This window comes from Sturnira hondurensis, unplaced genomic scaffold (assembly GCF_014824575.4).
Source record: "Sturnira hondurensis isolate 20B ecotype Veracruz unplaced genomic scaffold, ASM1482457v3 Scaffold0011299, whole genome shotgun sequence".
Classification (NCBI taxonomy): domain Eukaryota; kingdom Metazoa; phylum Chordata; class Mammalia; order Chiroptera; family Phyllostomidae; genus Sturnira; species Sturnira hondurensis.
Genome location: NW_028083930.1, coordinates 236776 through 264712, shown reverse-complemented (window position 1 = coordinate 264712; position 27937 = coordinate 236776). Strand labels below are relative to the sequence as shown.

General features: G+C 38.0%; 1 protein-coding gene across 1 annotated transcript in view; it reads right to left on the bottom strand.

Moving 5' to 3' along the window:
• The window catches only part of COPA (coat protein complex I subunit alpha), a 58404-nt gene extending 30471 nt beyond the window's left edge, over positions 1–27933 (bottom strand). The window contains exons 1-12 of the mRNA XM_037059784.1: positions 27799–27933; positions 24416–24529; positions 24145–24218; positions 20548–20628; positions 20135–20211; positions 18780–18889; positions 15905–16014; positions 13995–14094; positions 3911–4046; positions 2960–3042; positions 1462–1612; positions 512–578 (exon numbers count right to left, since the gene is read on the bottom strand). Of these exons, the coding sequence (XP_036915679.1) occupies positions 512–578; positions 1462–1612; positions 2960–3042; positions 3911–4046; positions 13995–14094; positions 15905–16014; positions 18780–18889; positions 20135–20211; positions 20548–20628; positions 24145–24218; positions 24416–24529; positions 27799–27838 (1143 nt within the window). The 5' untranslated portion in view covers positions 27839–27933. The remainder of the gene's footprint in view (positions 1–511; positions 579–1461; positions 1613–2959; positions 3043–3910; positions 4047–13994; positions 14095–15904; positions 16015–18779; positions 18890–20134; positions 20212–20547; positions 20629–24144; positions 24219–24415; positions 24530–27798) is intronic.
• Between the last annotated feature and the right edge of the window lie 4 nt (positions 27934–27937).

Here is a 27937-nt window from a genome sequence, read left to right as displayed (position 1 = left end):
CTGGGATTAGACACTAGAAGTCATGTGGGGAACGCCAAGTTTTCATTCTTTTTAACTTGGTAACCAGGGCTCTAAAATTAGAACTTCATTTCTTTTTTGAATTGTATGGTAAGAAATGAGGATGATTTCTACTTGATGACCCTGAAGACAACTGCACTGAAAAGACCTCCTCTCAAAATTGGCTCTACTATTTTCACTCAAATGAAAGGATCAAGGTAAGCATCTCTTTTCCCTAAGATATGGCCCTAACCATTCTCTCAAATTACTTTCAATGATTTTGGTCATTCATCTTGATGCTTCATTAAGTTTAAAAGGTGTTATCTTTATGAAAGATATGTTCACAACCCTTAAGATACTTGTAACAACTGAAGCCTACTTGATCTGAGCCTCTGTTTCATGTTAGTTCTCTCAAAGTGATCACTGAATAATAAATACATCAGCGATTCCTATGGCACAAGAAAGAGACCTATGAGAAATGAGGAGGTCCTAGAAGCAATCAATAATTACTTACTGTACACAGTAGGACTGCATTTTCTGCTGGATTGTATGACATATTGAACACTGGAAACTTGGAACCACTAGAAATATATATTTTTAAAAAGAGGGAAAATAAGAAAGAGGCGTAAGAATAGAAGGAAGAAAGGAATTATTCCTACACTTCTCAGTTATGTAACCTTTACACATATACTCGTCACTTTTACAATTAGGAATAAAAGTAAATAAATACCCCAGCTTTAAGCAAACAGTTTTTTAAAAAACCAAACCCTAGTACAAGTCAAATTATTCAACAGCAGGTAGGGTTAGCAATGCTGTAGTAAGTAGAATTGGTTCTCCTTGGGTAGAAATTCCCATACATAATTGTGTGGATGCCATGGAATTAATAAGGTGATTTGTCTCTGGTTAATTTATTCTGTTCACATAAACTCATCGTTCTATTGTAGTCATACTAAGAGGGTCATTATCAAGCCCTCATGACAAAGTTTGCCACCATGAATGTTTCAGCATGATGATAGCTTTCTAAGAGAACAGTTCCTGCTGCTAGGCATCCCAGAGGTTATTACAGCTTCAGAGTTAAAGAGCTTCCAGAGACATATTTCTGGTTTAGAGCTGCATATATTTTGCCAGAAAGCAAAGAAGAGTTACAGAAATGCCAAACAAAGACACAAAGGCCTGTCATCAAATTGGGCTACTCTCTACTAGAATCCTTCTCTGGTTTGCAAGAGCTGGCAAAAAGTGGTAGTATGATTCTCTATCCACACGGTCACTAGCATTCTCAGCAAAGAAACCATTTCCTTCATGGCTACCTCTTTGCTCACCATACTCCTAGGATTTAAACTGAGTAGCCTCAGCCAATATGTGGGGTTCCATAAGTGACAGGAGATACGATCCAAAACAGACTTTGGTTTGTGGGTATCATATCATGGTGACAGATGAGAAGGTTTGAAGGGAAGTCTGATTTACCTACGCAACTGCATCACAGCTACATCTTTAGAGCTGTTGAAATCCAGCTGACGTAAGAATCGGTCCTTAACGTAATGTAGCATATTGCCATGAACAGCATAGGCTGGCCTTTCCCGCTCCAGTTTAAACACAATCATGCCACCATCATGGCCTGGGACACAGGGAGAAAAGAAGAATTAGCCTTAGGCAAGAAACAAAGCTGGAAACAGGAGATATATAAGGAAAAGGATTACGTATGTATGCATACTTTGCCTAAATTATCATGATTTTTGGAATCTTTCTTCAAATAAATTTTTGTGAATCCCTTCTTAATACACTAAGCCCACACTTATGTGGTTGATAGGTTTTGCAACTTTAAGCAAAACCATGTATATAATGAAACCAATTTTAGCGTAGGCTAATTGACATAAACAAAGGTTAAGTGCCTTTAGCATCTTAACATTATAAAGAAATAATAAACAAAATGTTATTTGAAGACCTGTTGCACTCTATCACACTGCTACATTTAGACGTTCCCTCCTCCGTGTTCTCCTAACATTTTATACAAACCTCTATTATAGCACCTATCTTACACTGTAATTGTGTAGGTCTATCATTCCCACGATGCCACGAGCTTTCTAAAGGCAGAAATTACAGTAATTTCCATCTCTCCCCTGTGCCTAGCTTATAATAAGAACGTAAACATATTTGCTGAACAAATAGATGCTAGTTTTAAGTCTTTATGCTTCTGTTTTGAACAAATGTTTTGCTTTTTTCCCCACTGGCATTATCCATCTTTTAGAGAAACCTTGAGTCTTGCCCTCCAGTCCCCTCTCCACACATAAGCTAGATCATGACACTTCCAATGGCTTTCCATTCAGAGTAACATGTACAATATGGCCTTGTATTACCTCCTATACTTAGCCCCTTACTCACTATGCTCCTACTGGCATGTTCTTCAGACATGCTCAGCATCCTTTATATAATGGTCTTTGTCAGTCCCCACACTCAGCCCTCTCTTTCTCCTTTACATTTGTTTAACTTTTCTTCAAAGTATTTTTCACTATACATTGTTTTATATATTTATTGTTTATGGTCTATCTTCCTACACTGCAAAAAAAACAGTTCCATAAATGAGGGACATTGTTTTATGTTATAACATTAGCACTCAGACTAGGGCCTGACATTCAGTATATATTTGCTAAATGAATGAATAAAACTCAGCTTCTAGCTCCTCAGTCTGAGAATTCCAAGTGTCCAGTATTGGCCTCCAAAGCTTCCTAGGAACTAATGGGCTTTATTGTTAAATGGCTCTTGGTGAAGAAAGAACACTGAAAGAATACTACTCCAAGGAGGTAAGAGGGGAAAAAAGAAAAAAAGCCTCAACATATGGCTGTGAGAATTATATTTCTCCTTGTCATTCTACTCTGCATTTACTGGAGACAAAGCTAATGGAGAATCGCTCTCATCTTATAAACTTTGAACAGAAACGAGAAAAAAGAGAAGATATGGCCCTTACCGGCTGCAAAGAGGTTAAGGTTAGGGTGGGCAGCTAGGACCCAGAAACGATCATGGTCCCTGCGGAAGGTCTGAACCCCAGTTCTAGAAAACAAAAGGTGCACAAACAAAAATATTAATTTCCAAGGAATCTTCAGGCCATCATATATAAGAATACTGAGTGGTAAGCCAGCATGTTGATATAAATCAGGAATAGTATACTGTATATCCTAAGTAACGGAAGTCATGATAAATTCTACTAAAAAACAGAAAGAGAAAACTCTAAACTGACCCTCTTATTTTCGTATTTCAATTTTTCCATATTCATCACAATTTTCTACTATACTGCTTTCATTTCATATTTATTTCTCTAGCTACAGAAGAACATGCTTAAATTTACAGGAGAAAAAGAATACACATGGAGATCTCTATTTGATGAAAAATTTGTAACTATTAGCTGATCTTTAGGTCCTTTCAAATTTTCATAATACAGGCATACCACATTTCATTGAGCTTCACTGTATTGTGCTCTGGAAGTACTGCGTTTTTAACAAAATGAAGTTTTGTGGCAACCCAGCATCTAGCAAGTCTACTGGCACCATTTTTATAACAAGCTCTAATAATTAATGTAACTTTTATATGTACTGGGAAACCAAAAAATTTGTGTGACTTGCTGTATTGCCATATTTACTTTATTGCAGTACTCTGGAACTGAACCCACAATGTCTCCAAAGTATGCCTGTATATGATCTGACTTCTCTACATGCTGAAAACAATGAGAAACAAATGTAAGTATTCTAATTTAATTTTTAAAAAGAGAGAGTAAGGGGAGGTGGGCTGAGTTGGGAGTAAAAGACAGAAAACTATACTTGAACACCAATTAAAATAAATTAAATTTAAAAAAAAGAGAGAGAGTAAGAGAAAGAAAGGGACTTCCCCTGAGTTTGGTCCCACAGTATCATAATCCCCTTACCGCTTAGACATATCCCAGACTCGGATGCTTTTGTCCTCAGAATTGCTGAGGATCAACTCTTGGCGAGGGTGGAAGACAGCACAAGATACATTGTTGTAATGGCCCCTGCAGGTATCAACCTCCCACGCCTTTGATTCTGAAGGACGAAAAAGAATTAGGTCATCAAAACTCCCAAGTACTCTAAGTTTGGGATTTAGAATTACCAGATCCTCTAACCAAATGTAAGATATACTACAAAGTGCAAAATTAGCAACTTCTTTCTAATAGGGTAATTTTCTTTAAGCCTCTGAATCTTTACATATTTCTTTGTTCTTTCATGTTAACCTTCCTATCAATTACAGCACCTCTTCCTCATCATCCTTACCCTGTTTTACTTGTCACTAGCTGTCATTAGATAATATAAACTTCATACGACAAAAGTTTTATCTGTTTTAGTTACTGTTTTATCTCCAGAGCTTTGAAAAATGGTTAATACAAAGTAGGTAATCAATAAACATTTGTTGAAGTGATGTCAGAGGAATGACAGAGTAAGAGATCCTCTCATCTCTCCCCTAAAAGTTTCAACAATTTGAGCCATAATTCAACAAAGAATTCCCTGCTCAACACACAAACACATCTAACAGATCCACATATTCAAGCATCTAAAGGTGGGCAAGTGGGAGTGAACCAGGGAGGCAAAAAGGGAAAAAAGCAGAGGCTACAGGGCTGCCTCTGCCACAGAGGCAGCTGTGCAGCCAGATTATGGCAGAGCTCAGCCTAGAGAGAAAAAAATCAGGCTGTGGCTGGCATTCTTTTTAGCCTAGAGGAGCAAAGAGATTTAGTGAACATTCCTGCAGGAGTGAGCAGTATGAGTTGTGGCTGAGTCCAGTGACCTAGGCAGGTTCGAAGCACAGAGGTACGGCATTGGTTGTCTGGCAATTAGCATTTCAGAGAAACAAAACCATGATATCTGGCCTCCTTATTTATTTGTTCATTCATTCATTCATTCATTCATTACTGTTATTCAAGTACAGTTGTCTCCATTTTCCCTCCACATTACTCCCCCCTCCCTGAGAGAGGCCTGGCCTCTTCTTAACCTCTCAGAACACACCTCCCTTCACCCTACATGTTGGGTTGCAGGACACATTATCTGTAAATCCAAGAACTGGTACCACAGAATCACTTTTTCCCTGAGTGACAAGGGTACTCTGTAACTAAGCCTAGGTTTGGGTGAAGATGCTGTGGGGGAAGCCTCAGAGGTCCACTAGTCACCATTACCAGGAAGGCAAAGCAACAAAAGAGAGGGCCAGTTCCCTGAGTTCACCCACCCCCACACATCACCACTACACTGCCAGCATGTGGTTGTGGAGGATAGCACTGGGATTTCACAGATGTGGAATCACATCACCAACAGCATTCCCCTATGGGGTTGGTACCCTTGGACCAGGAGGACCAGATCACAGGGGAGACACCCAGCTTCTCAGGAGCACAGGCCATTTTTTACCACCCCGTGGAGATCTGAAAAGCCAGAGAAACACAAGAGAGGTAAAAAGTTTGTGATTCAGTGCTACACTGGAAAACAATAGAAAAAATTCTTTTTACCAATCTGTTAAATAAGTGCCACTCATACATAGATGCGTAGACCAAGAAGAAATCTATCAAATACCATGAACAACCAAGGTAACAAGGCAACTCAGAAAGAAAATTAAAAAATCTCCAGAAAGCAAACTTAAAAGACATGGAAGTATGTGACTTAAATGACAGAGTCCAAGATTGCAATTCTGAAAAAACTCAATGAGATACAAGAAAAAACAAATAGGCAATTTAATGAGCTTAAAAAAATAATAAATAAAATGAGCACATTGCCAAAGAGATAGGAACTTTAAAACTCTAAAAAAGAACCAAACAAATTCTGGAGATGAAGAACTCAATAAAATAAATCAAGAATTAACTAGTGAGCATAAGAAATAGAGCTCACCAGATGAAGAAAAGAATAAGTGATATCGAAACAGATATCTAGAAATGACAGGAAGGAAAGAAGACAGAGACTTGAGCATTAAAAGAAAAGAAAGAAAGAACTCTATGAGAACTATGAGAACTATCTGAGTCCATCAGGAAGAGCAATAAAAGAAAATAAGCATACCCATAGAAGGGAACAGATAGCCTATTCAAACAAATATTTGACAAGAACTTTCTAAACCTATGAAAATGAGATCCTCAGATCCAGTAAGCAAACAGAATACCTAATCACCTCAATCCAAAAAGGTCTTCTCCAAGGCTTGTTTGTATTAAAATTGTCAAAAGTTAATGACAGCCCTGGCTGGTGTAGCTCATTGGATTGAGCACGGGCCTGTGAAGCAAAGGGTTGCTGGTTCAATTCCCAGTCAGGGCACATGCCTGGGCTGCAGGCCAGGTCCCCAGTGGGGGACACATGAGAGGCAACCACACATTGATGTTTCTCTCCCACTCTTTCTCCTTCCCGTTCTCTCTCTCTAAAAATAAATAAATAAAATATATTTTTAAAAAAGTTAATGACACGAAAAGAATTCTCAAGGCAGCCAAGTAGGGAAAAAGAAGTAACCTATAAAGGAAAGCCTATTAGGTTATCACTGCACTTCTCAACAGAAATTACAAGCCAGAAGACAGTGGAACCAAATATGCAAACTACTGAAATTGCCAGCCAAGAACATATATATCTGGCAAAGTTGTCATTTAGCTATGAAGAAGAAATAAAGACTGTTCCAGACATAAAGAAGCTGAGGGAATTAATCACCAGACCTCTATTTCAGAAAATACTCAACGGGGTTATTCCATATGAAACAAAGAACAAAAGGTCACAAAACTACAAGCAAGATTCCCCAACAAACTTACAGCATTAAACAGGCATATTTGTGAGAATCAAAAACATAGAAGGGGAGAGAATAAAGGTCTGGATTTGCAAAGGAGGATGGATATCAGATGCATTCAAAAGAGAAAGGAATACTGTACATATAAAACTTTCTGTTTCATAAATTTAATGGTAACCACACAACAAAAAACTCCAAACTGAGACATATAATTTAAAAAAGGAGATAACAGAGAAAAAATGATGAAATTTCACTGAACAAAAGAAACAGAAACACAAAGGAAAAGAACCAATAAAGGCAAAGAGCTACCAGAAAACAAAAGATTAAATGGCTATAGGGTATCCTCATACAGCAATAATCATCCTAGCCCTAGCTAGTGTGGCTCAGTGTCTGAGTGCTGGCCTGCGCAAACCAAAGGGTCGTCAGTTTGATTCCCAGTCCGGGCACATGCCTGGGTTACAGGTCAGGTCGCCAGCTAGGGGTGCACGAGAGACATCCATGTTTCTCTCCCTCTCTTTCTCTCTCCCTTCCCCTCGCTAAAAAAATATAAATAAAATCTTTAAAATTAAAATCACCCTAAATGTAAATGGACTGAATTCATCAATAAAAAGGTACACAGTAGCAGACCAGATCACAAAATCACATCCTACCTTCAGGGGACATATCTAAGATGCAACGAAAAAGACAGACTCAAAGTGCAAGGGTGAAAAATGACTCTCCAAACAAATAGCATCCACAGAGAAGCAGATGCAGCCACACTTACATATGACAAAATAGATTTCAAGATAACAAGAGACAAAGATGAACATTTTATAGTGATAAAGGAAATCCTACACCAAGAAGACACAACACTTCTCAATTGGGTATATACATACCCAATCAGGGAGTACTGAAATATATAAAGCAAATACTAACAGACTTAAAGGGAGAAACTGAGGAAAACACAATTATAGTAGGAGACCTAAATATTCCATTGATGGCTCTAGATAGGACACCCAAACAGAAATATCAATTAAGAAAAAAATCAGCCTTAAGTGACACATTAGAATGAATGGACTTGGGCACAGGGCGGATGGTTGACTGCAGGCACACATTTGCGTGCAGGTAAACCAAGTGAAGGAGCAAACAGTGAGACAGACTGATCAGGCTAGGGCCCCGGAGACGGGAATTAGAGCCTGAGAGCACCAACTGGGAAGACTTTCTCAGAGTCGAGGGGCTGGGAGAGGCTCCCAGGCTCACAGAGAGTTCGTTGGAGAGACCCACAGGGTCCTGGAGATAGCACGGGCCCACACACCCAGGAACCAGCAGCAGAGGGGCCCAATTTGCTTGTGGGAAGCCGAAGAGGGGACAGAAATCTGAGAGAAAGCAGAGCAAAGCGCCATTTTTTCCCTCTCTGACCCTGCCCCCACATACTGTGTCACAACCCAGCTACTGGGTCCCCCCGCCCTGACAAACACCTAAGGCTCCACCCCTCAAACATAACAGGTGTGAACAGACCAAACATTATGACTCAAGAACAGCTCAAAGCCCCAGAGCCTATAATTCTAAGTGATCAAGAAATAGCCAACCTTTCAGATGCACAGTTCAAAACACTGGTGATCAGGATGCTCACAGAACTGGTTGATTTTAGTCAAAAATTGGAGGAACATATGAGGGCTAAATTGATTGAAATGAAGGGAAATGCACAGGAAACCAATAGTGATGGAAAGGAAACTGGGACTTAAATCAAGGGAATGGACCAGAAGGAAGAAAGAAACAACCAAACAGAAAAGAAGGAAGAAACAAGGATTCAAAAAAATGAGGAGAGGCTTAGGAATCTCCAGGACATCTTTAAACATTCCACCATCAGAATTATAGGGGTACCAGGAAGGGGAAGAGGAACAGCCACGAGTGGAAAACTTATTTGAACAAATAATAAAGGAGAACTTCCCCAGTCTGGCAAAGGAAATAGACCTCTAGGAAGTCCAGGAAACTCACAGGGTCCCAAAGAAGTTGCACCCAAGAAGGAACACAACAAGGCACATCATAATTACATTAGCCAAGATGAAAAGGAAGGAGAGGATTCTAGAAGCAGCAAGAGATAAGGGGACAGTCACCTACAAAGGAGTTCCCATCAGACTGTCAGCAGATTTCTCAAAAGAGACCTTCCAGGCAAGAAGGGGCTGGAAAGAAGTATTCCAAGTCATGAAAGGCAAGGACCTACATCCAAGATTGCTCTATCCAGCAAAGCTTTCATTTAGAATGGAAGGGCAGAAAAAGTGCTTCTCAGATAAGGTCAAATTCAAGGAGTTCATCACCACCAAGCCCTTATTATATGAAATGTTAAAGGGACTTATCTAAGAAAATGAAGATAAAAAATATGAACAGTGAAAGGACAGCAAACTCACAGTTATTAACAACCACACCTAAAACAAAAGCAAACTAAGAGGACAGCTAGATCAGGAGAGGATCCATAGAAATGGAGATCACATGGAGGGTTAGCAACAGCGGAGTGGGAGTAGGAGAAGGGGGGAGAAGGTACAGAGAATAAGTAGCATAGACAGTAGGTAGAAAATAGACAGGAGGGAGGGCAGGAATAGTATGGGGACTACAGAATCTAAAGAACTTGTGACACATGGACATGAACAAAAATGGGGGGAATGGTGGGGGAGGGGTGTGCATGGTGGAGGGGAGTGAAGGGGGGGAATGGGACAACTGTAATAGCAAAATCAATAAAATATATTTTACAAAAAAGAAAGAAAATAATAAAAATTAACGAATTGAAAAAATAGAGAACAAAGAGTATACATAAAATAAATACAATGCAGAGTTGTCCTTTGAAAAGTTTAAGAAAATTGACAAACCCCTACCTAGATTCACAAAGCAAAAAAAAAAGAAAAGACTCATAAACAAAATAAGAAATGAAAGAGGAGAAGCTACCACAGACGTCACAGATATACGAAGGGTCATGTTAGAATACTAAGACTACAAGGTCTGTCTAGAAAAAGTCCAGTCATTGTTAATGTAACAAGAACATTTAATGCAACATCACTGTAACCTAGCAGCCAAGGAGAGTAGACTGAAAGGCACATGCATGAACACTGACAACTTCACTGTACTAGTCAGTGGGGATGGTAGACACCATTGAGTGAGCACATGTACTGTGTGGTCGTTGCATTTAAAATGACTGAGTAGAGCAACAAATCTGCATCAAATTTTGCTTTAAGCTTGAACATTCCTCCACAAAAACTATTTGGATTCAGTAGGCTGCAACTATGGGCAACTGGTCATTGGCAGCTTCATCATGACAACGTGCCTGCCCATGTACCACATCTGATGCAGTTTTTTTGTGAAATGCCAAATCACCGAATTGACTCAGCCCCACTACAGCCCAGATTTGGCACCCCGTGACTTCTGGCTTTCCCAAAAACTAAAAATCACCTTTGAAGGGGAAGAGATTTCAGACCGTCAGTGAGATTCAGGAAAATATGATGGGGCATCTGATGGTCATGGGGAGAACTATGTGAGGTCGCAAGGTGTCTACTTTGAAGTGAACTGAGGTGCCATTGACCTATGTACAATTTTTCTTGCATCTTCTTCAATAAATGTCTCTATTTTTCACATTATATGTCTGGATACTTTCTGGACAGACCTTGTATATAAATTCAATAACATAGAAGAAATAGGTAAGTTCCTAGAATGACATAACCTTCTTAGACTGAATCATGAAAAATTGGAAAATCTGAATAGATGAATCAATAGTGATGAGATTGAAACAACTATCAAAATCCTCCCACAAAATAAAAGTCCAGCATGAGATGGCTTCACTAATGAATTCTAGCAAACACTCAAAAAAAAAAAAAAAATCTGATACCGTCTTTCTCAAACTCTTCCAAAAAACTGAAGAAGAGGCAATACTTCCTAAGACATTTTATGAGGCCAACATAACCACGATATCAAAACCTAGCAAGAATAACACAAAAAAGAAAACTACAGATTATCTCTGATATATACAGATACAAAAATCCTAAACAAAATACTAGCAAATTGCCCTGGATAGTGTGGCTCAGTGGATTGAGTGCCAGTCTGTGAACCCAAAGGCTGCTAGTTCAATTCCCAGTCAGAGGACATGCCTGGGCTGCAGACCAGTTCCCCGGTTGGGGGCATGTGAGAGGCAATCCACTGATGTATCTCTAGCACACTGATGTTTCTCTCCCACTCTTTCTCCTTCCCTCTAAAAATAAATAAATAAATAAAATAAAAAGAAACTAGCAAATTGAATACAACAATATATCAAAAAATAGTCCTGACTGGTGTAGCTTAGTGGATTGAGCACTGGCCTATAAACATAAAGGTCTCCAGTTCAATTCCTAGTCAGGGCACATGCCTGGGTTGCTAGCCAGGTCCCCAGTTGGGGGCTTGGGAGAACCGACGGATCAATGATTCTTTCCCTCTCTTGGTCTCTTCCTTTCCCCCCTCTAAAAATAACTTAAATCTTTAAAAAGTACATTAAAAACAATGCATCACAATCAAATGGTGTTCATTCCAGGGGCACAAGGATGATTCGACCTATGCAAATCAATCAATGTAATATAGCACATTAATGAAATGAAGGATAGAAATGTGATTTTATCAATAGATGCAGAAAAAGCATTTGATATATACATTTATGATTAAAATACTCAATAAGATGGGCCCTGGCTGGTGTAGCTCAGTGGATTGAGTGCAGGCTTCAAACCAAAGGGTTGTCAGTTTGATTCCCAATCAGGGCACATGCCTGGGTTGCCAGATCCCCAGTGGGGGCCACCTAAGAGGCAACCACACACTGATGTTTGTCTCCCTCTCCTTCTCCCTCCCATCCCTTCTGTCTAAAAATAAATAAATAAATAATTTTAAAAAATACTCAATAAAATGGGTATAGAAGGAAAATACTAACATAATAGAGGACATATATGACAAATCCTCAGCTAATATACTTAATGGTGAAAAACTGAAAGCTTTTCCTCTAAAATCAGGAACAAGATATGGATGTCCGCTCTCACCACTCTTACTCAACATAGTTCTGGAAGTCCTAGACAGAGCAAAAAAGGCTTTTAAACTGGGGAGAAAGAAGTAAAAGTGTCACTTTTTGCAGATAACATAATTTTATATGTAGAAAACCCTACAGGCCTCACCAAAAACCTATCAGAAACAATAAACAAATAGAGTAAATTTGCAGGATACAAAAAAATCCACCACATTCCTATATAATAACAATGAAATTTCTGGAAAAAAAAAAGAAAAAACAAAACAAAAACTATTCCTTTGGAATTACAACAAAAGAATAAATACCTAGGAATAAATTTAACCAAGGATGTGAAGTACCTATGTACTGAAAACTACAAAGCATTATTACAAGACATTGAAAAACACAAAATGAAATGGAAAGATGTTCTGCAGTCATGGTTTAGAAGAATCAACATAGTTAAAATGTCCATATTATCCAAAGCAATTTACAGATTTAATGCAATCCCCACCAAAATCCCAATGTCATTTTTTAAAGAAACAGAACAAAAAATCATCAGATTTGTATGGAACCACAAAATACCCCAAATAGCCAAAGCAATCCTGAGAAAAAAGAATGAAGCTGGAGGTAACACACTACCTACCTTCAAATTATACTACAGAGCAATGATAATCAAAACAGCATGGTATTGTCAGAAAAACAGAAACACACAGACCAATGGAACAGAACTGAGAGCCCCGAAATACACTCCCATGTATATGAGCAAATAATTTTTGACAAAGGAGCCAAAAACACATAATGAAAAAAAGAGTATCTCTTCAATAAATGGTTCTGGAAAAATTGGAAAGCCACATGGGATGAAATTAGACTATGGTTTGTTCCCATGTACAAAAATTAATTCCAAATGGATCTAAGACCTAAATATAAGAACTGCAACAATAAATTACATAAGAGAAGACACAGGTACTAAACTTACAAACCTTATCTTACAGAAGATTTTATTAATTTGACCCCAAAGGCAAGGGAAGTAAAGGCAAAAATAAATGAATGGGACTACATCAAACTAACAAGCTTCTACGCAGAAAAGACAAAAGCCAACAAAACAAAAAGGCAACCAGCCAAATGATATTTGTACACAACAGCTCTCACATGGGGTTAATATCCAAAATATATTAAGAACTAATAGAATGCAATACCAAACAAACAGTACAGTTAAAAAATGGGCAGAGGACCTGAACAGACATTTCTCCCAATAAGACATATAAGTGGCCAAGAAATATATGAAAAATGCTCAACTTCACTAGCTATTAGGAAAATGCAAATCAAAACTATAACAACATACCACTTCACACCTGTTAGAATGGCTATTATCAACAAGACAAATAATAAGTGCTGAAGAGATTATGGAGAAAAAGGAACTCTTATTTACTGCAAGTGGAAATGTAAACTGGTACAGCCACTATGGAAAACAGTATGGCTGTCCCTCAAAATACTAAGAATACAGTTACCATATGACCCAGCAACCTCTATTCTGGGTATCTACCTGAAAAACTTGAAAACATTTATTCACAAAGATATATATATCCCAATGTTTAATGCAGCACTATTCATAATGGCTAAGACATGGAAATAAACAAAGTGTCCTTCAATAGATGAATGAATAAAAAAGGTATGTATATACTGTGGAATACTACTCAGCCATAAGAAAAGATGAAATATTGCCATTTGCAACAATATGGACAGACCTTGAGAATATTATGCTAAATGAACTGTTAGTCAGAAAAAGCTAAGAAGCGTATGATTTCATTCATATGTGGGATATAAAACTGAAACTCAGAGAAACAGACAACAGTATGGGGGCTACTAGAAGGAAGAGGGGTTGGGGAATAAAAAAGGGTTAGGAAGCCAAATATATGGTGATTGAAGGTGATTTGACTTTGGGTGGTAGGCACACAATGCAATATACAGATCACGTATCACAGATTCTACACTTGAAGCCTATATAATCCTATCAATCAATGTCACCCCAATAAATTTAATAAAAATAAACATTTGTTGAAATGAATAAATTCCTACTCTTCACCGTGCTCTTACTCCTCAAAATCAGGATGCCATCACCAGAAAACAAGGAATGAGGAAATTTTTATGTCCCTGGGGTTAGCATAAACACCTAAGGTAAGAAATTGGGTCACTAAGTCCAGAAAACCTGGCTACATCACCTTGCTGGCCAGCAGTCAATTTTTTAATCATGGTGATACCATCACTGTTCACTTACCATTCATGCGCCAGATCTTCACTTGACGGTCATCTGCCCCAGATACAATAAGGGGCATAGTGGGATGGAAGGCAGCCCAGTTTACTCCACGATCATGACCCTGTAGAAAAAAAGAAATGGTTCTTCTAAAATGGCTTTCTATCCATTACTCAAAGAAAGCCGATGAACCATGTTGGTCGTTAAAGTGTCTCTGATTTGTACTCTTCATATAAGATGATGCTGCTGTAAGATTTGAACTAGAGTTACTATCTCAGTCTATCCAATATTATCCCCAAATTTAGCTTCACTTGCACCTGTGATATACTGCCTGGTTTTGTTACTTGTCTATTTATAAATTTCTCCAACTAACTCCAAGAATAACAAGCAGCCCTGACCAATATGGCTCAGTTGGTTGGGTGTCATCCTACAGAGTAAAGGGTCACTGGTTCAATTCCCAGTCAGGCGTATGCCTGGGTTGTAAGCCAGGTCCTCATTTGGATCATGTGCAAGAGATAGCCAATCAATGTTTCTTTCCCTTTCTCCCTTCTTTCCTCTCTCTCTAAAACTAAGTAAATAAAATCTTAAAAAGAAAAAAGGCCAATTTTATAACTTAATGAAGAAACTCTCAAAGTGTAGTTGGAATACACTTGACTGATCATCAAGATTCTTTTAGGAAATTTGCAAGGTCAAAACCTAATAACTTTAAGACATTATTTTCCTCTTCATCTATTAAATGTAAGTGTACACTTATTAAGTGTACAGTTTCCTAGAGGTTACATGGCATGCGATGTTATTGCTGTAATGGCTAATGGAATGTGTACTTAAAAGTTATTAGCTTTAAAACATTTCAAATATGGTAAAAACTGACAGCTCTAACTCACATTAACAAAAACCCTTTGGGGGTCAATAAGTTTTTTTGTTTTTTTTTGGGGGGGGGTGAATAAGTTTTAAGAATATAAAGAGGTCTTCAGTCCACAAAGTTTAAGTACTACTATAATTTTTTAAGATATACTGTACCCTATTTATATAGTTGTACTCTGTATTGTGACATAATCATAGATAAGGCAGTTTCAAATTAGCATTATTTCTGAGAGATATTGTATGGTGAAAAGCACATGGGTTTTGGAGTCATCCAAGTTGAAATCTATTTACTAAACACACGTGGACTTTGGTAAACTGCTTAATTTTTCTAAATCAAAATTTTTTTATCTCATTTCAGCAAAATGAGGTTAACAATGTCTACTTCAATGGATAACTGTGAAGATTAAATTAGATTTTTTTAAAAATCTATTTTCTGCCCTGGCTGGTGTAGCTCAGTGGATTGAGCCCGGGCCTGCGAACCAGACAATCACAGTTCGATTCCCAGTCAGGGCACATGCCTGGATTGCAGGCCAGTTCCCAGAAGGGGGCGCATGAGAGGCATACACTGATATTTCTCTCCTCTCCTTCCCTTCCCCTCTAAAGATAAATAAATAAAAATCTTAAAAAAAAACCAACCTAAGAGTAAAAACAAATCTATTTTTCATTAAGATAGAAATGCTTTTATATTTTTCTACTATGCTTGCAAGTTACTTACACATGGTTGGTTTCCAATAACTTTGATTAAATCCCCCCTTCTCCCCCTCAATCCCATTCTCCCTTACAACAGGCTTGAGAATGGGCTCTGTTTTGGGATGGTGATGGAGCCTATGGCTGCTTACTCCTTCTCTTCTCAGTTTCTGTAAGACACCATGACTCTCCCTTAGGTAGCATGTAAGTTTCATTTCAGTGGGCTCACCCACTATTCAATTTCCAGTGCCTCAAAACAGTGCCTACCACCTGATTAAGAACTGCATAAATCATTATTGAAAGAATAAACACTGCAATGACATACTATCACTGTTTCCCTGGAGAAGAGCTCATAATCAGCTGATGGCTCTAAAGACAAGTACCTCTAGTACATGCTTCACCACTGCATCCGTAGTTCCAAACAGATCAACCCCAGTTATTCCTCTCACATCCGACTCCACTGCACCAGGGGACAAGTTTTTTTTCCTTAGACCTTTGAGGGGTAAGAAGTGGGATGAAAGATATAAACATGTTACCAAAAAGAGCACTGTAACAGAAGCACAGAAAGGTATAGTGATACATTAACATTCAAGAAAAGGGAGAAAGAAATTTAGAGACTCCTATCTATTTCTTTCTAGAAATGTTCAAAATATTGAAGAATGGGTACATTCACTACATTTTCTTCTGCTCCCTTAACACTTAACAGGCCCACTACTGAGATTTCTCCTCAGAAACAAGGGCCAAACTTCTAACACAACTAACTTCTTCAACAAATCTCAACTCAAGAGAAAAATATTCAATTTCTACTTTACAACTTTCAACTTCATAAAATCTATAGCAACTTTTATTTCATACTCTCAAAGAATTTTCAAAGAGAAGGTATTCGAGGAGACCACAGCTCAGTGTTTCTCAAACTGGGAGCTTTTAGACAACTCATAAGGAAGTTCCAAAAGAGTTAAGGAAACTAGGCCTATTAACTATAAAATAGCTATATGGTGAAAGATACTATAAACTATAAACTATGCAAAGTGTACTCATGTCTTCTACTTGAGTCTTGGGCAGGGGACAAAATAATTCAATCTGTTATGTCCCATTAAGACGTTCTTGCCTAAAAGACTGGTAATAGATCTGAATACATGTACACTTTCATTAAAAGTTCTGGAGGTTAGTTTCATTGGGAGGAATGAGCCTATAATTTGAAAACAATGAAAAAAAGACACCAGGGTAAGAAGTCTTATATATATATAATATATATATATATATATATTATATATATATAATCCACGCACTTCACACTTTCAAGATCAAGTATAAACCCCAAATGAGGTTACACACTCTTTATTCTTTTCTCTAATAAGGACCTTAATACTGATGCAAAAATGTTCTCCCGCCTACAAAAGAGAAAAGAATTTCTTGCCTTGAGCATTTCATGATCACTAATGAGAATCCATCTACCTAGCTGCCCCAGATTGCATTAGCTGAGCCACAGGGAAACTGCTGTGCTAACTACAAGGGGTATAAACTCTGAGAGTAGAGCACTTTAAGGCCCTTCTTAACCCAGTGCACTAGCAAAGAATTAAGCCCTAATGGCCAAAGCATCAGTTTATGCATGTAACAAATAACTTCTTTATGATCTAGAATGGCATCAGTTGAACACCGTTCTTAGAAGAACTGAGAAAATAGTCACTCAAAGCATTTCTGTAGCTTTAATTCTCTCACAGAACCCTGGATAGGAAAAGCTATTTTAAATATTGTAACTACCCCTGACCAGTCAGAACAGGATTCACCCTATCAGGCTCCTATGCCCTGAAACAGTGTTTTGAAAATGCATGTAGTGAAAATCCATGAAAAGCCAGAGCTAGGTCTTGGGAGAGTGAAAAAATAAGCTCCCTAGTATAACAGTGAAGAGAGGGCACAGGCTTGCAGTATCTGTGCCTAACTCCTCCTGCTGGCATGGCTGGTCAACATCTGAGTGTACTGCAAAACTCCTACCAGCCTGATGAAAAAATGGAATGGCAAATGCCCTAGCTGAAGAGGGTCCAACTATCTCCAATAGAATCTTGTTTATACCACTCCCTTCTAATTCAGAATGCATGATCTAAAGGTCTACTTTCCAACTGTCCTTATCCTGCCTTGGGCTTTCTGTGCTACATGAATCGTAAAAAATACCCATTACAATATTCCAAATGCTGCACTCAGGAATTCAAATTTTCAACTTGCTGTTTAAATTGGCTTGTTGGAACAGCAACTACTATACTTCCCCAACCCACCAAGCCACAAAAGACTTGAGAAAAGTTATCACTTTGGCTATACAATACAGAAAGGTGACTCCTTTGTTACCAAAAAACAACTAAGCAAGACCTATGAGGGGGCCTTCCTTTTACAGAATGAAAACACTGTTTTGTAGTCTAACCATAGACCTTTCAGAGAATATGATTTCCAAGAATTTCTAAGGCAACAAAAAATAGGGATAATATAGCAAATGATGAGTAAACTTCACTGGGCAGAGAACCACAGCATTTAGAGTTTCATCTCCCTATAATGAACTCCAGAAAAACACTTTCATTTCTCCATCATACTGATCTCATAGTTACAGTCCTTTCTCTGAATTTAAATTTTCTACTTAGCAACTTGTCATGTCTTCTCTATACAGCACTAAACATTTAAATACTATCACAAAATAAAGATATACAAACCATGAAAGGAGGATTATCCTGACTATCCAAAATCTATTAAGTTATTTTAACTTCTGGTCCCAGAAGCCTGTTCTAATATTAAACGGTATTCTGGACATAGCACCCCTTATCCCACCTCCCCATGCTCCTTACACTAGAATAAATATAAAAGACTTTCCTATTTCTGAATAAGGTCACAGTATCCAAGAGTTCTGCTTCCCTGTACTAATTTATTCCCCAAATTTGTTTTTATCAAAGATTTAAAAAAATTTTTAGTGTAAAGTTTGATTCTTAATCAGATACTGCCAAAGGTATATAGATTTGAACTAAAACTGATCTAACTAAAAAATTCAACTTTCTCCAAATTAAGTAAATTTCTTAGATCAACCACTTTTCTTAGGAAATGCCTCTAACATGAAGAATCATCAAAGAAAATTTAACATCCTCAGAAACAAAGATGCTATTATATGAGAAGAGAATATTCTAAATTTTCCTATTTCAAGCTAACTACCTTCACTATCTTAAGCAATTGCAGTTTTGTGCCACACATGACTAGGTTTTCCCCTGAACTTGGGCAGCTCACCAGAAATATCCCAAACACGCACAGTCTGGTCCAGACTGGCTGATACAACCAGGTCTTCAGAGGGGTGGAACTGAGCACACATTACATAATGGTTGTGCCCTGTTAAAACACTGCAAGAAGAAAAAAAAGAAAGACAATACCAAATTAGAGACACGAATCACCAGACTACTACACACTAAATACCTCTCCATAGTCAACAGATGCAAATCCAATCCCAGTTTTCTTTTTTCAGCATTTTTTAATTTAATTATTGTTCAAGTATAGTTTTCTGTCTTTTACTCCCATCCCAGCCCAGTCGCCCAGTGCTCCCCACCTCCCTCCCATTTCCACCCCTCTTAGTTTTTGTCCATGTGTCCTTTATACTTGTTCCTATGACTCCTTCCTTTTCCCCTGAAATTCTCTCCCCTCTGGTCCCTGTTAGCCTGTTCTGTATTTCAGTGTCTTTGATCATATTTTGCTTGCTTGTTTGTTTTGTTGTTTAGCTTCCTATTAAAGGTGAGATCATATGGTATTTGTCTTTCAATGCCTGGCTTATTTCACTCAGCATAATGCTTTCCAGTTCCATCCATGCTGTTGCAAAGGGTAGGAGCTCCTTCCTTCTTCCTGCTGCATAGATTCCATTGTGTATATGTACCATAGTTCTTTGATCCATTCATTTACTGATGAGCACCTTGGTTGCTTCCAACTCTTGGCTATTGTAAATTGTGCTGCTATGAACATTGGGGTGCATAGGTTCTTTTGGGCAATCACAGTTCTTTCGAGATAAAGACAAGTCATCCTAACAATTTGAAACTAATAATAAACAAGGTCATCTGTTTAAACAATAGCTCTCCTTACCTCTAATACTCTAGTATTTATTATTGATTTCAGGAGAACTGAGATGGCACAGCTCTCCTCTTAAACACACTTAAAATATTAAAATAAATAGAATCTTAGTAATTCTTACCGAAAACTATCTGTTAAATTTTAATGGAATATCCCTCTTAAGGGGCATCATTTTAAACAGTCCTTTCATCATCATGGAAAGCTCAAGTCCAAATACAAAGCAAGACAAAGGTCTAGACCCTGACTCAGGTTTCACAAAAACAGAACTGAAAACTAACTAAAGGTTTTGTTCTAAAAGTCTAAATATATGACTTCCTTTCTCTGGTAAGAAATCAGAAAATCCAGATTTATATGTTACTTATAAGATTACTTCTATATTTATCACTTTGTACATAAAATCATCTTATAAATACAATCAGTAATTAATCATCAGACACTGTCCATTAGGGGAGAGAAATGATTATTCTGAAGAGAAGTTGATTATAAGGAAGAATGAAGATGCTTTTTGAGCCCTCTGTTTCTTGCTTTACCAGACACAGGTTCTAGACTGCCAGTTCCACACTCGGATGGTCTGATCATCTGAGGCACTCAGAATCCAAGGATATTCCTGAAAGATATTCCAAATAAAGGGTTTGAACACTAAGCAAATGTGTTCTTTCAGGCTCCTGTAACCACTTCTCTCTTTGGAGGGAAAATTCCATTGTCTAACATCTCAGCTATATTAACAAAGGGAATGCTTCTTCTGATTTAATTCAATATAACCTTCAGTGCTTTCTTTTATACAAGGAAACAAAGCAGGAAAGTTAGCACCTCAGAGATCCTAGAAAAGTCACTCTAATAACATAATTCTGTAATAAATGTATGGTTTCTTGAAGAACAAGAAGATGATTCCTACAGGGAAACTGAAGAATATCTTATAATCAGAGGCACCGTGGCTACTTACATGATGAAAAAATGTGGTACGTATGTAGTCTAAGTGCCCTAGTAATGTGAACAGACAACGCCGAAGCTTGTAATTCCAAACCTGCAAAGAGAGAAATACAGCTAAGGAATAGGACCTGAGGTTTTTGAGCCTCTAAGTTTGGATTTATATTTGGGCATTTCTAAGTAGGTGGTAACTCTGACAGGGAGTCTTGTTTAAAGTCGGAGGGGAAGACCAAATAACCCGTGGGGAAGAAAAAAAGGCAAGGCTAGGGAAAACCAAAAGCTAAAACTATGGAAAGGTTGTTCCTTTCTTGGGGAGAAACCATCTATAATAACTTGAGAAAAGATGCTTATTCAAGCTTAACATGAAGCTCTTCTTTCTACTGTATAATTGTTCTCAGCTTTAATACAAATCCCTTAAGTGCTTTACTGATCATCTTAGCTCAGGGTAAAAAAAAAAGTAGGACAAATACTATAACTCCACAGGAAACAATAACATAACATATGGCATCATCTTCTCTTAGACTCTTAACTTGATGGCAAATGATGACAAAACATTCATGATCTATATTCATCTACCATGCAAACAGACTTTAACTCATTACCACAGAAAATATCACATTGTTCAGTTAGGCTAAGCAAAGCAAAGCAGAGAAACATCATATTCAAACATAAACTTGACTTTACTACCAAAGTACCAAGCATCGATGGGCACAAGGGAAGAAGACACTAAAGTCAGGACAGTAACTGTAAGAGAGCTCATGCTGCCCACATAGAAGCCCCCCACGAAAGTACAAAATTGAGAGGTTAGATGCTTTTTCTTTTTTAACATTTAATACTTATTTATAGTCTCTCTTGACCAGCTTGTGACTATTCTTTCTCTCAACTTAAAATTTAAAAAATTTTTTTTAAATTACAAAATTGAAACAACCCAAAAGTAAGATTGTGCTAACAAAAATATACAGTCCCTAAAAGCAGGGTCCTTTTCCATCATGCTCAACACTATACTTCAAGCACATAATACAATAGCTAACACTTAGTAGGTGCTCAAGGTGTAGAACTGAGAAAAGATAAGTAACACAAACAGTGAAAGTATCCCAAGACCTTCACCTTCATCTATGTATACAGCAGAGCTGGAGTTTCACACAAATATTTAGGTCATACCACAAATACTATTCTGTAACTAGACTTTTTTCCATTACAGAGTTCAGTGTTTTAAATGTTCATATATTTAACTTCAAATTGCCTTGGCTCCTTTATACTCCTTTATAAAACTCCAGAACTCTGAATCCTTAAAGACCTATAAGGTATATAGACTCTGACCATTTGCTGGGCTTCTATCTTACTCTTTGTAAATCTGGATATTGCAAACAATATAATGATCCAAAAATGTGACTTTTTTAGATAATCCCCCTTTTATCAGAGAAATATAAATCAAAACCACAGCATGATAGCACTATATACCTACCTACTAGCTAGGCTAAGACAAATTCATTTTATAACAGTTTTGAGACATAATTCTAATCCCATATAACACCCATCCACTGAAGTATAGAATTAGCCCTGGCTGGTGTAGCTCAGTGGATTGAGCGCGGGCCTGTGAAGCAAAGGGTTGCTGGTTCGATTCCCAGTCAGGGCACATGCCTGGGTTGCAGGCCAGGTCCCCAGTGGGGGACACATGAGAGGCAAGCACACATTGATGTTTCTCTCCCACTCTTTCTCCTTCCCTCCCCCTTCTCTAAAAATAAATAAATATTATAGAATTAAACAGTTTTTACTACATTCATAGTCATGTACCATCACCACAATCAATGTTAAGAACAGTCTAGTACCCCCCCCCAAAAAACTATACCCATTAGCAGTCACTCCCCATTTTTCCCTAACCACTGCCCCCACTACCCATAGACAACCAGCAATCTATCTTCTGTTTTATAAATTTACCTATTTTGTACATTTCTCATAAATGGGAGATAACTCCTTTTTAAAAATATTGTTTTAGAAAAATTTTCTGTGGAAGTAACCAAAGCAAATTTTGCTTTAAAAAAAAAAAGGTTCAATGTCTCTGGCTCCAGCTCATGCCTTTTTATCAGTCAGGCTTCTTCAAAGAATTGCCTGTATTCTTCTCTTCTTAGAAGCAGTAGCACTGCTTCTAAGTGCTACTAAGATCACTTATGCCTTGCTAAATAATCAATTGAAAGGTTACTTGGTCTTTATCTTATTCTGAGCACTTTCTCCTTCAAAAAATTCTGTCCTTCCTTGGTATCCACGAGTACTCTGCTTCTCCCTCTTGAATCATCTCCAACATCTCAAACCATTCTACACTAACTTTACTTCCTCTATTGTTTACATGTATTTGTTTTCTCATTCAATATAATCCCTGAGTGTTATGTTCTGACTATTTCTGTTTTGGTACCCTCTTTCATAATGACAACTCCCAAAAATATCTCCAGTGCAGACATATCTCCACTACACTGTCCTTTGGGTACCTCAAACACATCAGAGCCAAGATAGTATTCATTACACATCTGTGTCCTCCCCTTCCACCATGTGAGTGCACAGTGAGAAGTTAGCCGTCTGCTACCCAGATGAGGACTTTTCAGACCCCAACCATGCTGACATCCTGATCTTGAACCTCCAGCAACTTTGAGAAATAAATTTCTGCTGTTTATAAGCTACCCAGTGTGTGGTACTTTGTGATAGTGGCCCAAACAGACTGAGATATCATCCTTTTCCACTTCAGAAAATTGTCCTTTCTCTTATTTTTCCTTTCCTAGTTAATGGTACCCCTTTTACCCAGTGACCCAAACAGAAGCCTGAGATAAACAGAGTAATCCCATGTACTTTCCCTTACCATCCCTCCAACATCCATGTAACAGACTTACTGATTCATTTCCTTGAGTGTTTACATTGATCCTTTTCTCCGTTTTGAATGCTACTGCCTAAGCTCAGGCTCTGTTCATCCCTCACATGGACTCCCTAACTAGTATCTGACTCCAGTCTTGCCCAATTCACCCAGTAGTTTCTTTATACTACCACCAAATAATCTTTTTTAAAATCGTGTCATTCCTCTATTTAAGTGCTTTTAATGACTCCTTGTTATCTGTATAATATACAGATAACAAGGAGTAAACTGCTAAATGCTGCAAACTCCATGATCACTTCACATTAAAGTGCTAAGATCACTCCTTTCCCTCACCTTTCCTCCAGATTTTATCCACACAAAACTACTTATAAGTTTCTCAAATGTATCCAACCATTTCATGCCTTTTTGTCTTTGTACATGAATTGCCCTTCCATATTTCACTTTTGTTATCTCTCTATTGTATTACTCACTAAACTATACAGCTATTATTTGGGTATATATTTATCATTTCTATTAGAATAAAAGCTCCTTAAGACCAGAGATCATTTCTTATTTTTGGATTCCCCAAAAATAAAACTGTATGGTACACACTAAGCATTCAATAAATGTTGCAGAACAAGTGCTCTGTATATCATTGTCAAAAGCATGAGCTCTGTATGAGTAAAATGTACTACTGCTTTTTTAGTCCCTTCCACAATTCCCAAACCCCACATTCTCTGTTCTTTACTCCCAGTAATGACAGACTCTCCATACCTTAATCTTATAGTCATCTCCTCCAGAGACGAACAATGGCTGCTGCTTATGGAAGTCAATGCCTCGGACTGGACCTGAAGAAGGCAGGCAATATATGTTAAAGAGAGCTACATTTCCTAATCTCCAAGGTGATTCGTATTCAGGATTTTTCAGTTCTATCCCCTCCACATTTTTTAATCCTAAAGGAATTAATGTCAAACAAGGCTTAAACTATTCCAGAATAAAACATATACTTACATCCTTAATTTCCTCCTAGAAACTATCATCTTACCATCATGCTCATCAAACTTGTCAATAAGGGTGCACATCCGATAGTCCCATAACTGGATGACCCCATTGTGCAAACTGGTCAGGATCCAGGGTCTTTTGGGATGAAAACTGAGCCCTGTGGGGTCGGGGGACAGAGAATGATCTTGTGAGCTAAGTAAGTCCCGCAACCTTACCTTCTGACAACTCTGATAAGAAGGAACAGCCTAGGTTAATTCTAGGTTCATATTCATTCAATGGATGCTAGACTTTGTGAATTTATGTTATGAGGTACTGGGTTTTTGTTATATTCCTTTAAATATTGTTGGGCTTTATTTTAGGATGCAGCTAAGTTACTTGGAATTAGTTGATCCTTTTGAGTCTTGCTTTTAAGTTTTGTTAGGGTGGGTCCACGGCAGCCTTTAGTGTGTATCTAATTTGGCATTAGTGTCGAGGCAATACCCTTCTGAGGTCTCTGTATGATGCCATGTATTAAGGAGGTCTTTCCATCCTGGCTAGTAGGAACACTATTCCCAGCCCTATATGAACTTCAGGGTGTAGTCTGCCTTCTTTTCTATAGCAGTTCCATTTGTCTTTGGGTCCTTTCCTCACATGAATTAGTAGTCAAAGGCCTGACAGGATTCCCTGCAGAACTCCCGTTTTCTCTGAGCACCCTCCCTCTTCTCTGGTATTCTGCCCAGCCAATTATAGCTATCTTGGCTTCCCTGAACTCTAAACTCTATCCTCTTCAGTGAAACCCCAAGGCCCTACTCCCCTCCCTTTACTGCAGCCTGAAAACTCCGGGTAGTAAGCTAAAAACAATCATAGGACTTATCTTGTTTATTTCCCTTCTCTCAAGAATGACTTCTGCAGTGACTGTCATTCAATGTCTGAAATCCTTTGTTTTATACATTTTATTCAGCTGTGCAACTGTTTAAGGTGGGAAGGTAAATCTGGTCTCTATTACTCTATCACGACTAGAAATGGAAGTTGAATGAAGTACCATACTTGCTGTGTATAATTGGCACTTTTTTGCCCAAGTTTCTGAAAGATAAAGATGCACATTATACATGGGTAGTACTGATTTTGTATCTATATAAATGTTTTTAATTCTTTCATTTATGTGTATGCATTAAAAGTGTAACTCTAGACAGCAGTAATAATATCCATACGCAAAATAATAACCTGGAATACAGTAATAAGTCATATTATTTGTTACATAAAATTTCTTATACCTTATGTTCAAAAATAAATGCTAAAATTCCTTTACAATACAAAAAACAAGTATTTAAATATAAAGAAGTAAAAATTGAATTAAAAAAAAACAAAATAAGATGTTTTTCCTGAAAGTTTGGGCCAAAAATGTGGGTATGTATTACACATGGCAAAATATGGTAACAACCACAGTTTGGAGTGTGTTCTTTCAAATTTTTAATGTAGAACATATCGCTTTATGAAAATGGAGATAAATATGTTTTCCTGCAAATTTATTTTATTACTTAACTACATATCATGGATCTCACTACATCTAAGTATTACATATGAACAAAACATCATTTTGTTTACCAACTACAAGGTACAAATGCACCATCTTAAAATTATTCTAATGATGGCCATTAAAGCTCCACCCCCCCAACTCTTGTCAATCAGAAAACAGGACAAAATTGAGATACTTCTACATATACGGCCTATTTGCATTATTACTGCCTTAGGACTTGGAAGTGGGACTGCTCAGAACAGGGTACATACATTTAATGTTTTGGCAGATACTATCTGACTGCAAAATAAGTGTATAAATATACAGACATTTTGTAAAGGTACCCCTTTTGCATATGTTGGCCAACATGGGATATTATCAGCTACTTGTTTTGTTTGTTTTACTACTCTAAGGCCAAAAAAATAAAGGTATTCTCACTTTCTTTTCCTTTTTTATATTTCTTTCATTACTAGTGAGGTGTATAATATTTTTGGTTTTTTTAAAACTTTATCAAGATTTAATTTAATTTTCTCTCTTTTTAAAATTAGTTTACATTCAATATTATTCTGTATTAGTTGCAGGTATACAGCAAGGTATATATTTTCACATATTTATCGAATATTTCTTGTTTTAAGTTGTATATTTTTCCATTAGCTTGTTCCCTTTTTACCTTTATGATACAAAGGAACACTTATTAATGGATATTAATTCTCAAATATTCTGAAATCTTTTTTCCTCACTTTTCCTTCCCTACTGTCCAATAAAAACTTATGGGCAGAAAAGAAAATACACGGATTATAAAGATCCATTTCAACCATCCAAGAATTCTTAATGGTACTCATCATGATCACATTTCCACAAGACTTAGAAACTGTTCAGAATCTGTTCTCACATTGAAAAATGGCCTCTAGTTTCTGGGCCTGAGTCTGTGCCAGACATTGTAATAAGCATTTTTCATATACTTTCTCATTTTAATAGTGTTAATTATACACATTTCACAAATGAGGAACTAGAGATTTAGAAATGATAAGTGGCCCAAGGTCATACTCCTTGGTGATGGATATTTTGGCATTCCAAAACAAGCCCACTGACCCCAAAGGCCAAGTTCCTAACCATTTTGCATTGTTGCATCTTACTAAATATTCAAGATACATATCTTTTCCCAATTTCAGAATACCCTACTCTTCTGCCTTTTCCACTGTAACATTCTAAGACACTACTGCTACAGTTTCAGCCATCTGCCCTCCACAACCACTGACACTCAAGCTCTGAGTTTGCCATATTTAGGAAATAAAGATGCCCAGTTAAATTTGAATTCCAGGTAAACCACGAACAATACCAAAAGATTATTCACTGTTTACCTGAAATTCAACTATAACTAGACGTCCAGGCAACCTTATCAGGCTCAGACTTTACTGGGGTTACAGGCCTCTATGTCTCGTTTCCAGGTTGGAAATAAAGGCCAGTGGAGACACTCGATGTTGACGTGGTGTAGCCAGGGCCTCCCTTAAGTGAGGCAGCCACTGCTCGTCACCGAAAAAGCTACTGACTTGGGTAAGAATGGCAGAGGTCGAGACTCAGTCCCTTGGAACACTCCCTACAACACGGTCATCAAAAGCCAACACAGGGCCTTGGGAGCTGAACACACTGCATAGGTGAGGAGGAAGGGGGACGGAAAGAATAGGAAACGGGCCTAAAGGATCTCCTGAGGTGTGAGAATCACTATAGGTATATCAAACAGCGAGAACATGCTAAAGGAGAGTCGGCTGGAGAACACCCCTCCCAGGGTCTAACCTCTCTCCCGCCCGCCTTCCTCGGGGTTCGTACCAGGGGCCAATTCGGCCCACACTCTACCCTTTCTTCCTCCGTGACAGCGCCATCCCTGACACCCAGCCCCCGAGTCCTGTGTTCCCCCTCTTTTACTGCACTACCTTTGACTCGCGCGCTCTTAGTCTCGAATTTGGTTAGCATCCTGCAGGCCCACGGCTCCGAGCCCCAGACACTCCCGGAGGCCCCCAAGTTGCTTCCACGTCAGCGGCCCACAGCCACGGTTCCCGGAAGCTCCTCCCG